The following is a 15389-nucleotide window of genomic DNA, read 5'->3' on the forward strand; positions in this document are numbered from 1 at the left end:
TTTGTAAAAATAAAAAAGAAATGAACTCAAGAATATTTTCCTAACAGAAGACGCTCTGCCTTTATATTCATGGCCGCTGCTTCAGCAAAAATAGGACATTTTATGAAAAACCAGTTACCTTTGCAGGCCCTATTTCTATATTATAGTTGATGATAACTGTGGAACATCTGAAACAGGAATCCTATCTGCCTTTGAAGTACAGTGAAACTGTTCAGAAATTCTGGCTGGAAATTACACTGTGGCGCTCGTTTTAAAGGAGAGATTTGAAAGCTGACTAAATCCAGTACCCTTCTCGCATTTCTTGTGTCCTTAGATATACATAGGTAATATGAATAATACTTCCAGAGATTTCTCATTAAAACAGAATTGTTTGTAAATAGGTAGTACACAATGGTATCACATACTCTTCTTCAGTATATAACATAACCTCTGTTACGTTGCCTGCCACCTTCTCTGAAGTCTGCTGCTCTCTTGGCATGCACAAAGGACGTACGCTTTATGAAAAATTGAAAAATTTCAACACGCATTACTTAAATAATAAATATTCATAAATAATACCTATGAATAACGAATGAGACAGTCCTTCAGAACTACTGTTTGACCTGTATAAGGAAAAACAACGTTGTCACAAAAGTGGTCCATCTCAGCCCTTTCATATGGGTGGGAGGAACTGCCTTGCATTGGAAGGTGGCTATTTCTTCCCCTATTTTTATTGTCATTTTTCTCAGGTATTAGGACTTGAGCTTAGTACTTGGGGCCTTTTTTCTAATGTCTTTGTTTTTTGGGCATGGAAGGAGTTAGCTGTTCCATTAGCTATTAATCAGTGGCTTTTTCAAAATACGATTAAATAAACTTTCTGATTTTGCTCTATTGAACGACATGTTGAATTCGGTCAGTATTTGTACCCAAGCATAACTTCAGGGAGGAGGGAAAGGAAATGGAGAAAGAAGGACTGACTGTGGCTTAGTAGTCTCAGTTGGCATAATAACTAATTTTACGGCATGGGAAGTGACTAGTCACGCAAGAAGCCAAAGGAGTTGTGGGTATGCTGCATTGGCCCTGCCAGTCCATCGGTGGTGCCTCCTTAGTACCTCCCTTGTAAAACTCGGAGGCAAAAGTAAGGAAGTCTCCCAGAAAGAAAGAGAAGAAAAGGGTAAAGAATTAAAACTGTTTAACTGAAGGAGAATTTCAGAGTCGGTGGCATGGAAAAGTAGCAAGTGCTTAAGATGTCTCACACTTCTCACTTTAACACTCTTCTCGGTCGCTGATGACTTTCCAAACGTTAGCCATGAAGGTTGAAATTTCTTTGTACAGTTGTGTCGGCCAGAGGTCATTTTATTTATTTATATTTTTCCAGCAAAACTGGTTTCAGCCAGTTCCAAGACAATACTGAGGAAAATATTTCTGCCTAATCAGTACTAAAAGCTTTCTTCAAACTTTTGTTTCATTAAGAAGCCTGAATTTCTAAATAAGATGATGTGTAGAAAAGAAGCAGGAAAGCCATCAGTGACTCAGAGAATTATTTTTTGCTGTTCTTACAAAATTCTATCCAGATATGCCAGATAATTACACAGTAATGCAGCGTACTAAACAGAACAGATCATAAATGTGCTCCAACTGTATGTAACTCTCTTGAGTAAAAGAGCAAGGGGACCATGCTAAAAGCCTGGAAATGTGAAAAACTGGGAAGAGGAAAGTTGTTTTTATATGATACACAAATAACCTGTGAAACTTCTTTCCTCAAGATATCATTAAACCAAGAACATAACAGGATTCCAAAAAAGAAAAAAAAAGTCTTGAGCACACTAGTTATAAAAAAATAATTATAAGGAATATCAGATATCATGGGCATGCCAACTAGTAACAACCTGAGGTTAGAAAGAAACTTCTAGTAGGCTTGTCATTACCTACATAACCATTATGGATATTTCAAACACTGTTCTGAAGCATCTAGGTACACACTGTCAGACCCAGGAAAACCGACCACTGCAAGTAGGCCGTTAGTCTGATTCAGTATGGCAATTTATTGTTGCTTGTGGAGAATGGTGTTCTAGCAAGAACATATATAGGTGGCCAGGGAATCAGGGTGACAGTTCTCAGTTTTATTTCTACCAGAGGATTAAACCAATTTCCTCAAAGGAACATGGGACAGAGCATCAGGAAAACTTAAACCAAGACCTTTAAAGATTTACTCTGCTGATCTTTCTGTGACAGGGAAAGTGGACAGTAGCAAAAGAAATTATACATAGTGGAGGAGATGAAATGTGTAAAGGTTTTGATTGTCCTTGTATGTATCTAAGTTTGAACTTCACTGTTCCAAATTTTCCACCTGTTATTGATGTTAAAATTCAAGGAACTGATGTTAATCATTTGAAAAGAAATGATGATGATTTATAAGAGGCCATAAATGGCTTGCATAATATAAATGTTTTTACATGAAGGAAATCTATGCAGATTTACATTTTTATTAATTCATAAATATAAATTAAAGTCTTTCTTTAATGCAGTGTCTTTCGTGAGGGTTTGTTTTCCAATATGTGGTTTATTCTTTTTAGAAAACACTGATTTTTTAACTAATTCCACCACCTACTACATCAGAGAGGGGTGAACACTTGCCAAAGAGCTTCTGACCAGCAACACGATAGAAATTAATCAAGAAGCAGAAGAATAAAAAAATTAAAAACCCTCAGAAGTCACTGTTCTGTATTTGAAAAGGAGTGAAATGATTATATGACTTTGTCATCATATAGTTCCTTCAAATTTGTGTGCATCTCTTATTTTTTCTTCCAAAACCAGGTTGATCTCTCAGATGCTACAGTTACATTTTTAATTCACCCACACCTTTATCCCAAGGGGATATTTGGGATGGGATTTTTTGGGGTTGTTTCTTGTTCATCCCAACATTTGGGGTGTTTCTTATTTTCTGAGTTGTTTTAGCATTCCTAATTTCTGTAATTTTGTGATTTTACTTTTGCAATAGTGAATGCTTGTTTGCCAATAATCAACCTCATAAAAAGCATAAAAGTAAAGGCACATACAGTGTGTGTTTCTTCCTAGTGAGGGTTTGCTCTTATTCCTAGAGGTATATTTCCATCTTGATGTGCAGTGATTTACTCCATGTGTCAGTTTAGAATATAGTCCTTTGTTTATTAACTGCACTCATGTTTCAAAAGGTATGCATTAATCTGTGTAGTCGTATTTTGATTTTTGCAGTTGCAATGGAAACCACATCCAAAGACTTGAACCTGTCAAAATAAAATCTGATCTAGAGTTTTACACCAAAGGGATGAAATTCGTAACATTTCTATAGACCTAAGCTGTAAACATATTTGGCAGTAATCTGCTGATTGGCTTTGTTTGTTGCCTCACAAAAGGAAAATGGGGGTGGGGGGTGGGGGGTGTGCACACACGCGCGCACGCGTGTGTGTGTAATCCTCAATTAATTAACAAATTATCAAGGTCCATAGTGGTTTGAGTGATGGTAGGATTTTATTTTATCTTTCTCAGTTTTTGGAAGTGGAAATTCTCTGCTTTGATTCTGGGGAATGGGGGGGATCTTCTTACATACCATTTGATTGGAAGGTTATTTGTTTTCCTTATTTATTTCTTCCTGTAAAAAATTGAAGAACATTTTATTTTTCTGTATTTCTTCTGTCATGCAAATGAGAGAAATTTTATACAGTATATGGCAGATGTAAGCATGACAATAAGTCCTTGAACTTTGGAATATACTCATATGCTGTTTGTTAATATGTAGACAGAATATAAAGGAATTGTCTTAAGGATTCAATTAAAAACACTCTCATAGAAATCAGAACATTTTCCTCAATTTGTTCTGTGATGCCTTTGTTTGAATTTACTTCTATATGGAATTCAGAATTTATTATTAATCTATTCACTTTTTTCCCCCCTCCCTTACTTTGTAGTCCCTGGATGGATTTGTATTTGCACTAAACCAAGAAGGAAAATTTTTGTACATTTCTGAAACTGTCTCCATCTATTTAGGCCTGTCCCAAGTAAGTACATGCTTTTGATTCTAGAATGTAATTGTGTATTATGTGTTCTTCTGTTTATCATTCTTAAAGAAATAATAATTTGGTTTCTGTATTTTGTGTGGAGTATTCAATTAGTTATTTAAAGTTGCATCTGGTTCATCCTGAGAAGTAATTGAAAAACATATCTATCAGTATTGGATGTTGCGGTAAGACAAACTTGTGCCTGAGAACTTTTTGCCACGAAGGATCATTATTAATTTATTGAGAACAAATGAAGTTTCTTTTCTCAGTTGTTTTGAACTTTAAACCTCTATACCTGATAGGAAAGGGACACACTAATAGTACTTCCCTTGTGTCCTATTACTGGATGTTTATGGAGTACCCTGCATTATCCAGGGAGCTGACACGATGACAGGGAGTCATTTGGAGTCAAGAAATGCTGAAAGAGACCATTAAAATGTCTTGGAGGAAGGGTTCCAACAAGGACACATTTTGCCGCTTTCACAAATGCTCACTAATATGAAAAGACAAATTTATAAAATATAATAGGGTTTTTTTTTTTTCGTTTAATTTCTGACAAATGTTTTTCAAAGATTAAAAGACAGGACAAAAGTGGGGGGAAAGTTGCTTGTTGATGTTTGTTCCTAATCCTGCAGCATTCAGAAATGTTTAGGAAGGGTAGCTTCTTTCTGCTTGTGCTTAGAAATGCAGCAGAAAATTTTTGCATGATGATTTTCTGAGTAGGATAATCTACTTCTATTGCAGTCACCCTGACGAGAAAAAGAAAAACTGAGATAATAGTTATTTCAGCTGCTTTAAATTGGGACCCATACTGCTATGAGGAGGCAACTATTAGCACTGGCAACTGTCAGTTTTGCTGTACCCCAACAGCAATGAAATGGGAAATTTTAACATTTGGTGCAGAAAAAGACTAATTTTAAATATTATCTGGTGAGAATCGGAATAGAGGTTCATTAACTCCTCAAAGAACATGCAAGCAATTGGCTGTAATAAGTTCAGTAATTGTTATTTTGTGCTGGCTTTAGCAAACCAAATGATAGAAATGGAAACAGCGTTTCTAACTCATATCAGTATTCTTGTCTCTCATTGAAATCCCTTGTTTTGTAATAGACTTTAATCCCTGCCTTAATCTGTTTGGGAGTTAGTATCAAGAATCTCAAATTCTGAAATTGGTGCACCACCATGTTGCTAATACAGTAAAGAATTGGAACTTTAATGTTTATTATTGTCTTATGCTCATATTAATCTGTTTTATGCATAGTATCCAATGAAGTTTAATAAGCCAGTAAAGAAGAAGGATGGATAATTAGTTTAAGCAGGTAAATGCTAATTAGGAAACTCCTGAAAGGCATCCATTATGCACTAGCTTAAAACAAATTTTACAGCGCTGGTTAGTGGCGTAATCCAAATTCTGTCAAGGCAACTGCATTTTCTGTAATTGAGATGTGTATGTTTGCTTTGCATAACAGATGGCTCTGTATGCTTAGACTGATAGCTAGGAAAATAATAATTGCATTATTCTGGCCAAAAGAATATTAGCTCTTGGGTTTTGGCCATTTCAGTCAGTCCTCCTGCCAGCACAGCATATGCACATATATGGATTGGATTTTCAAGGAAATTGATGCATCTGGAATAGTGTGGCCATCTGAAATATCATCTGTTCAAGAAAAATTTGGCTTTAACCCTATGCTAGTCTCTTGTTAAAAGCATTTTCTGCCACTGTCTTTTCAACTATAGGAGTTGGTAAATCTTTCCTTACTCTGAACTTACATCATGTTAAGACTTTACACTTCATCTTGATCCCCATATACATTTCAAGCAAGGGTTCAGATAAATAAAGCAACTGTCTTTGCATGTTAGAGTCTTTGATACATCAGGACAAGCATTTCCTTGCATTCACTACTGAAAGTATTGATGGAAAAACTACCAAAAATCAGAACCAGGACTACGGATTTTAATACGATAATAGATGAAATCTACCGAGATCTACTAAAATATCTGTGATTTTTGCTGTTCTTCTCTTCTGTCTTTATGGAGACATTTTGTACTCTCCAGACCTACTGTATTTCTATTTTTAATGTATTGTTCTCTTGGTATAATATTATATAGCTAGGTCTCTTAATAATGACAAAAGAAATGCTGTAGCTACTCTTCAAAGTGTTATTCGTTACAAAAAATATTAGCAAGAATATCCATAAAACCATTTCTCAAACTGTACATGGAAATGCTACTGTTTGCACTACAACAATCTTAAAATACTCGTGAATTCTGAATTTCTGGAATCGTGCTATGTGATACATGTGGTGTTGCATTTCTTGCACTGCAGGTAGACATTGATAGGTCCCTATCCTGATACTCCCCAACTATATCTTTATAGAGAACCTCTAGGTAATCTTGCACTTCAGAAAGTCTGGATGTACATTATAAGCATTTTTATTTGAATCATCTTCTTCAAGTGCTGACTTTGGAGCCTTACTTTCTAGTCAAATGACTTCTTAGAAACTTCATCCGTGTTTGGTTGGGTTTTTTTTCTTTTTTAACTGGTACGCATGGAAATAATGTACAACATATTCTGTACTTGCAAAGCAAAATCTCATGTCTCACAGCTAAAGGAAAATAGTTCTTGTACCGAATCTCAGCAGGTGAAAACAGTTTTTCATGGAACCCAATTTTTCTCTTTTCTGAACATTGAGAGCCAGTGGTACAAAACAAATGGATGCTGATGTTCGAAGATAGCTGCAGGGCTAATAGTAAAGAAATCTGATAAAACAATATCTTGGGAGGTAGCCTGGCAATGATGATAATAAAGTTACTCCTGGCAAAAATAAGAGTATATTTGAACAGTAAACAAAAATTACAATACTCTTTTGACATTACAATGAACGTAACTTGCATGTAGACACCCATTAATATATGTTTTGAACACTATCTTTCAGCTAATGCTAACCAAGAATTTTAAGTTAGTTTGGCAGACGTGGATTTTAGACCACACTGTGGAATTGCAATCAGAGCAGTTTCAGAGAACACAGATGCTTTTCAAAGTGGAGGAAAAGACACAAAGTTAGCTGAAAATAATGAGTGAGAGAAGGAAGAGAGTAAAAGCAACAGAAATGGGCCAAAATCTCCTGGTTATATCCTTAGTCTGTATAAATTGTCATAGCTCAATTATACTTGGGGCAAGCTGAAATAGTCCAACATACTTTCCAGTATTCAGTAGTTTCAGGAACTGCAGCATTTGTTGGAAGACCCAGACATGTCTAGAAACGTGCAATACAGCCAGGATTTCTTCCCTGGGTTGGACAACATGACCTGTGATGGTGTAACTTACCCTTTTGCCAATACAAACAGCTTTTTACACTGCACCTCTGTAGTGATGTAAGAATGTTTTGTTTTCATATATATCTATTCTCTGACATTTTCAAATCAGCAGGTAATTTTTTATATCAGGGTAACTGCCATCTTTTTGAGTAGCCAGTCCCTGAGTTCCTTTTAGAAATGGGATGACATTTCAAAAGTAGATGGCTAAAATGAGTCAGCATATCTGGACATTGAAGAGGCACTCGAATCACTCCTTCAGGCACTTAGAAGTCAATATCAGTGCTTACCTAAGAGATTTCAATTCTTTTGCAAAGTCTCTGTGTTTGAGACTTAGGCCAAAAATATGCTGAAACACAAATAGTAACAAATAGGGAGAAAAATCCGTCCAGAACAAAAGATAAAATTGTCAGACATATGAGATTTCAGGGTCAATGGAAAATATTATGGGCTGATAAGCTGGCTAGGATACTTTTGCTTTCAGGAAACAAGTTCTTAATCACCTCTCACCAGCAGTTGTACTCAAAAAGGATATTATGCATTGCTTCTCCTCTGTGAGGTCCACACCTTAAAGTAAAGTATTTCCTACCCTTGCTCCTACTTGTCCAGGACACAGACCAGGTTTGCAAATTGGCCTGTTGGAAAGAGAGCTCACTAAAAAGGAGCAGTGCAGCTGCAGGCATAATAGGAGATAATAGAGATGAAGAAGGAAAGAAAAGAATAAATTGTTGAGATTTTGTCCTTTTTAAAACAAAGCAGGCAAAACCAACAGGTATATTCCATGTGTATTGCATTACTGGTAGCATAACCTATCTCCTTATTTTGGCTTTCTGTGCATTTGTTCTATGAAATGGCAAATAAAATTATAGCTACAGCACACAAGTACAAGGTCAAATAAATGACAGTACTCAGTCTATTTGTGAAGCTATTCTGAAAAGGAACCATGGTGCCAAATGTGGTTTATTTGAATAATAAAGAAGAATTAGATTCCCCTGATAACTTGGCTGAGGGCCAATAAATCACTGGAGGTTAAGAATGCTTTGCAACTGCCATGTATTTCTTTTGCTTTTACGAAGCACAAACCTCAACTTCTATGCTCTACCTGTTTTTCAATGCAAATCTAGTTGAGGTTAGTAGATGGTTAAAGGATTGCTTTTGTGCTCTGTTTGCTTAAAAAATAATATGAAGCAATCTTGACGCTTGCATTCATGCTGTAAGTTCTACCTTATTTTCCCCCTGTACCATTATCTAAATAAAAAAAAAATAATAATATAAAAAAAAATCCAAGTGAAAAATAACAACAAAAGCCAGGAACTTCACAGGAAAACTGCAATTTTTTTAAGCAAATCTAGACAATAACCGATTGAGAGAAGAGCTTGGGGTTTTTGTTGTTGTCATTGTTTTAGTATTCTGAATTAAATACTACTATGTAGAATGATAATTTCTGCTCATTTAGTAAATTGGTGCACTAGCATTGATAATTTTTTAATAGTTTGTCCCCTTTAAAAATTAGTAAATAAAAGCCTGGGAAATTCTGTGTTGGTCATGTGTTTTTTAAAGAAGTTTTTTTCCTTAATGTTCAACATAAGAAAGTTCATTTACTCTTATCTTTCATGCTAAAAGAAGTGAGCAAGGGAGGAGCTCTATTGAAATAGAGTGGTTCTGAGGATTTTGAGAGCAGTAAGAAAATATAAGTATCAAAATAATTCAGAAACAGTACAAGGCATGGTGGCACATTATCAATTTACAACATTTAAATTGATAAATGCTTGGTGGTGAAGGCCTACAAGGGCACTTTGAAAAGCAAATAGCGACCTGGTGAAGAAATTGATTTTTCCCCCCCGAAAATGACTGCATGATGCATCATTTGACTGCATGCTGTCCAAGTGCTTGACAGAGATAATCTCAGCAATCCCACGGGTGACCTTATCGTTCTCACCAGGGCAACTTTGTCTAGGTTCTGACTTTGTGCATGTCAAGGTTTCTTCAGGCAGGATCCTTAGGGGGAAAAAGTTCCTCTGTTCGATCCAGATATTGAACCACTCTTCAAGGCACTCCCCCACCCAAAAAGGCAAGCTTGTTTCTTTTCTTCATAATTATGAATGAACCGAACAAGAGAAAATATCTACAGACACAGTATCTTTGCTGAAGCTATTATTGCCTTTTCAGTGTAGCTTAGCTTAGCTCTTAAAGGAGAAAGGATACCTGCCATTAGAGGTTATCAGACACAGTTGAAAGGCTCCAAAACATGTGGCACTCTTCTACATAACAGAAATATCCTGCCCGCTTTCTTTTCTCGCACTCAGTGTTCGCAGCTTTATTCTTGCTCAGGAAAAGATTTTGCTGTTGTCACAGTATTTCACATCAGTGCCTAATAATTTTTTCTTTATGCCTTTTTTTTTTTAAATCCTATCCCAACCCAAGAACTTTTAAGACAACTCAAGTGCAAATGACAAGCTGACAGAAGTCCTGAACATCAACATCAATATGCATAATTTTGCATAGAGACTCTGTAACAACCTTCACTGTATGGTCTTGAAGTGATCCAAAACACTTAGCCTGTTTTAGCTGGTTATTACAAAACTGGTTTTGTCTAGCACAGAGGAATATATTGCCCAAACTGTGAAGAATAAAGGCATTTAAAGATTTGCAGGATTTTTTTGAAGCACTTTATATAACGAACAAACTGTTTTTCATGTGTGGTTAGTAATTGTTAATTATAATTACTGATTAGGAACCTATTGAAAGCAGCAAATGTTATGCTCTGTTTGGTACCCCAAAGCTGCTTTGCCAACTGCCTTTGACACCCACAGTTCACCATATTCAACCTCTTTTACCTCTTTCTTTCATCCACAACATTAATTCTGAGTGAACAAGACGTGCTTCCTTGCTTTTGACAAGATTTGCTGCAGTCTCATGCGACAAAAACCCAACACTCATTCCAGATTCAGAAAGTAGGATTTATAACAGCATTTTAATTTAATGTTGGATGTCGAACATATAAAGAGATCACAGTAGTACTAGAGCTGAAAATTGATGCCTTTTTTATTAGTGTCCTCTCAGAAGTGGGTGAGCCGCTGTTTGTGCAATGGAGCACAGAGCACCACAGTCAGATGAATGAGGATATGCTATCTGCAAGGAATCATATTTCAAACCACTGTCTGCTTCTATTGATGTGCTCAGAGTTGAAAGGTTATGCTAGTAAATGCCATCAGAATTTTCAGCATTAGAAATCTGTGGAATAATCCGCTGACTGTCACTTTGTAGTCAGTCCAAATGCAGTATATAGTGATGTTTACTGATTTTCTTTGAACTTGAAATTAACTTATTGTTACTGATCACGTTTTGCTTATTCTTCTGCAGTGTGTTTAAATACTGCCAACAGTATTGTCTTATAGGCTCCGCTGAATATAGCTCTCTGTTGAGTTAACTAAAGGAATCCAGAATGTCATTTTACATGAGAATCATGTTCCCCTTATTTATTCTTTTGAACATATTTTACCAGCCATTGAGGCTGAAACATTGAAAGCCTTTATGCAGAAGGGATTCACTGGTTAAAATGAACCACACAGATTCTCTGTGCAATAAAATATAGCCTCGTTGGTTTAACGCTTGAAGGCTGAAGGCTTTTCATGTCACTTAATAATTTCTAGCATTTGATGTTAAAAATAGGATTTTGATAAGGTATTTTCATTGCAATTGTAAACACTTTCCAGTAGTAAATAAGTAAGACTGAGAACATTAGCAATCAGACCATTTGCTTTCTGGGGAATGCAATGTTTTCAGATTGTTTTAAGAAAAATGTCTGGGGAAAATGGTTAAGACAATTTAGCTATTTTACGTTTGTCTTTCCTATTAAAACAAAGACAAAGAGTTTCCCTGAATTAACATTTATATTATCCAAATTAGCTACAGAGTAGTTTGGTATCTTTTTTGCATTGCATTGTAACATATTTGTGTGGAAGTTAGAGAATATTCTATATATAGTCACTTAGTAAAACAAACAGCTGTGGAATAATTGGGGGAGAAAACAGACACTGGTAGGAAACATACAGATTTGGCATAAATATATTTTCCATGCTATCCTGGCACATTAGAGATGGGAGGAAAAAACCTCAAAAATTAACTAAGTATTTTACCTTTTAAGAGTAAGGTCACCCAAATTCATTCTAACGGTGAGTGATCAAAATTTCATTTCTAAAAATAAATCAATTATAATTAATAGATTTTGATTAACAGTAAGAAAACATGCTTTTGAATGCCTACAAGATACACTGATTCTAAAGACTAATTCTCTTTTACATCCATACTTGAGTCAGGGCAAGTGAAAATCCTGACTCAAATATTCTGTGATGTATGAAATGATTCAAGATTTGTAGTAGTGAAACAGTACGGGTTCACTCGGCAGAATTCCCATTCCAAGCACTTCAGAAAGGGTGGGCAGGGCACAGAAACTCAAGGATCGGCTTAAGGTTATGAAATAAATGTGCCTGTATGTATTAAAAACACGATCACTGAATGGATCTTGGCTAAAAATAACCCTGCAAAAATAAAAAAAAACCCTATTTTAAACTCAGATCAGTTCAGTGATATCTTCCACTGCAAATCCTCACTGACAGTTCTGCTAGTCAACTAAAGGGTTGCATATGAAAGCAGAAGATCAGGAACAAGCAGCTCAGAACAAGGATAGGAGATGTCTTAATCTGGTTTTGCCAGTGCCTTGTATTATTACAGCCTCGGTCAGGGCTTTACATGTTGTTTTCAGTCAGAGTTAACAGAGGAGTCCTCTTCTGGGAAGAGAGGATTGGTAAGAGAGAAGCAATCCAAATTCTGTGGAGAATGTCTTCACTGCAGAGTTAGTGTGGGATCTAGCTAAGAGAACCTCCAAGTCAAAGGCTGATGGTGCTTAATCCCCAAGGTTTGTAGTGGAAATTCGAGACAATTATGTCTATGTGCTATTGCTCTTCCAATGCTAATCTATATGCTTTTGTCACTCCCCGTTCATCTTCAGCATTAAAATAGACCTGTGCTGCCTTAGCGTTGTAACCTTATGTTTGCCTGTATTTCTTTCTGGCATTTGAACCAGGATGCCATCCAAGACATCCTCCACCCATGTTCCCAGTTGCACAGAGGCTGGCGCCAGCTTCCTGGTAAAGTTACAGCGTGAGAGGGGATGTACCCAGGTTGGTTTCTGCATTTAGTGGACAGGGAAAAAGAGCATCAGAAAACTTGTCAGGCTTACTGTGAACACGTACTTTTTCTTAGTTGCTCAGCTGAGTTCCTCAACATCATTCACATTAGAAGTTCTTTCTGCTGTTTGCTCATACCTTCAGAACTACCTGCATTAATACTGAGTAACTCAGCTCCCCTTGGAAGTTATTTACTTATTGTTCTCATGGCACTGCCACAGAAAGACCCTCTGCAGATGAATCCACAGAAAGGCCAGTTTAATGCCCTGGCACAAGCTATGCCATCGGGGCCTGCTGTCAGGACCCATCCCAGCACACAGGCTACTGCAGTTCCCTTGAGGACGTAGTTAAATGGTTTGGGAACAGATGGAGCGTGCTCTAGCAGTGCTGGCATAGCCAAAGCCAGCTATGCAGCAGAGACGTACTTCTGCTGGCCACCAGGGGAGGCAGAGGAAAACTAGGACTACATTTTCCCTTTCAAAAGACAGGAGCTCAGATGTGGAAGAAGAGTGGAGTGATAAACCTCCTTTGCCCAGAGTTAGAAATTTAAGGCAGAAGGGAGAGAGAGAAAATACCTTCCGTCAGCAGTGAGGGCATATGTCTAAGAGCAAGAATTATCTTCTCCTCTAGAGACAGGAAGCGTGTGCATATATTGGAGGGAGGGGGAATCAAAAGAGTGTGAGCAAGACAGACAAAAGAAATGCCTCTCCAGTGTGAGCAGACAGGAAAGGGAAGGCAGAGAAGAGACACAGTACACTGGCCCTACTCAGCAACTGAGAATCAGAGCTGTGAGAAGACATGCTGCTGCTTCTTCACCAACCAAAATAAATGTTGCCAACCCTTGATATTCAGAACTCATGCCCCAGCATCAACTCAAATAGTAAGACTGGTTTCAAGTTATTAGGTATATTAATATAATATTTTAAAGGCCTTATTAACATTCTGGGTTTTTTGAAGCCTTTATGGCTTTACATTTTCAACTCTTCTTTTTCCATTGGCTACCATGAATGCTAAAGTTTACTTTTATATTTAAGAGATGTCTGAGACTTTCTGGAAAAATCATGATTCTAAGCCAGGCCTTTGAAGCTACAATCAAACATCACATGATTGGCAATGAAATTGTGAGGTTTGGCAACCTCACAAATAGAAAGGGGAAATACTGGCTCATTTCTCTAGTTGAATGGGATCGCATGGATCTATAAACTAATATGGTGTATCATGCTTATACTGCATTCCAGATAAATTTTGAAGCCTTTGCATTAATAAATCTGGCCTTCTGCTAATAAAGTGTATGACAGTATTACTACCTATATTAATTATTTTGTGTTTAAGATTCTGTCTTTGGGTCTTTTGGGCCACAAGAGTATTTTCTAGGCTGAGTACTGCTGAATTAGGATGTAGCCAGTATAGTGAGGCGTAGTCTATACCTTTTCATACTGCGTTTCAGAAAGATGTCTCTTTTGGGACAGCACTTATTCATGCGTAAGTAGCAAATACAAAGCCATATACATTCCTGACGTTCCTTGAATGACAATGGACCTATTCATGTGTTCTTGTTGAACTTCCATAACATATGCATAAGAAAGATATAATGAATATTTTAAATGTATCTCTTGCACATATTGAGGCAGCATGTATGAGTCATGACTTAAAGTTTGTAGGAAGAGATGCTTCCTTTTTTAAAACTCATTAATGCAGCTGGAGAAACAGTAGCTTTCCCTCCTGCATTTGTTTCTCCTGACCTGACATGAGACTGATGCACAGCCTGTAAGTCAATGAAAAGATTTAACAGGTTTTTGAATGATTCTCATCTTACAATATATTATCCACATTGTCAACATAGTGTTTATGCTACACTGGGAATAAAGAGATTTTCTGGAAGATATTGAGCAATCCCTCTGTCCCTATAAGCAACCAGTACTGTGAATAAGAGTGACAGTTTGATTACTCTTTTTTTTGTTCCCTAAATTGGTTATAAATTAGTTGCATGTTTTAAAATATTTTGGTCATATGATAGCTTGATTTCTTTGTCCTGTCTCCAAATGTATATGTTCAGATTGAGTTAACCTGAATCAACATTATGTTAATGCATTTTAAAGGATTCCTACATTAACTGTAAATGCTATATACTTTATTTACAGTGACTTTATTTGTTGTGTAGATGAGGTAGTGTCTAACCACTGAGAAAGATGGATTTCAAAGACCTGACAATCTTCAGGGTCAGAGTGGTTGTCTAAAACAATGTAGTGGAAAACTTTTTCTATTGTGATAGGTATACATTTGATTAGTCACACGTTTGGGAAGGATGAACAATTATGATATTTTTATTTTAAAGCCATCTGTTTTCCATCTTCTGATTCAGTCTGTCTTCCTTCTTAGCTCCCAAATTCAATTTTGGTGTATTGTTGCTTAAACGTACAGTGGCTTCTCATCAGAAGGCAATTCATGAGAAGAATTGAAAATAGTAATTCAGTCACTGAAATGCACATAAGCAAATTCCAGTTTCTAGAGAGAGCTCCACTGAGATGGGCCTCTCTTTCATGCTCATTGCAAGTTTAAAGATTTATCTTTCCTGCATTTTGGCAGAAATGGGTCTACAGAAAGAATTTCGTACACTTCAAATTGGACAAGCTGATGAAGGCTATTCCAGATGTTTTGTTGGGCTAAATCAAATCCAGTTCCTTAATACTTGCTCTTTTCTCCTCTTCTTTTTTGATATCATTACACTCCTCTTTATCTACACTTGTGACTGTGAAGAAAGATCTTATGCATTTGACGGAAGGCCACTAAGATACACAGACATAAATTATGCTTATTCCATTCTAAGTCGTTAGGAGCTATTTAACTGGTATAAGCATGTTAGTGCTGT

The 15389-nt window shown here is 36.6% G+C and overlaps 1 protein-coding gene across 1 annotated transcript in view; it reads left to right on the forward strand.

Annotated features, from left to right (window-relative positions):
- NPAS3 (neuronal PAS domain protein 3) overlaps positions 1 to 15389 on the forward strand; it is a gene marked incomplete at its 5' end in the record, with an annotated part of 542187 nt that overhangs the window by 350953 nt on the left and 175845 nt on the right. The window contains one exon of the mRNA XM_009319455.1: positions 3927 to 4016. Within this exon, the coding sequence (XP_009317730.1) occupies positions 3927 to 4016 (90 nt within the window). The remainder of the gene's footprint in view (positions 1 to 3926; positions 4017 to 15389) is intronic.

This window comes from Pygoscelis adeliae, unplaced genomic scaffold, assembly GCF_000699105.1.
Source record: "Pygoscelis adeliae isolate BGI_AS28 unplaced genomic scaffold, ASM69910v1 Scaffold71, whole genome shotgun sequence".
In the NCBI taxonomy this organism is placed as follows: Eukaryota; Metazoa; Chordata; class Aves; order Sphenisciformes; family Spheniscidae; genus Pygoscelis; species Pygoscelis adeliae.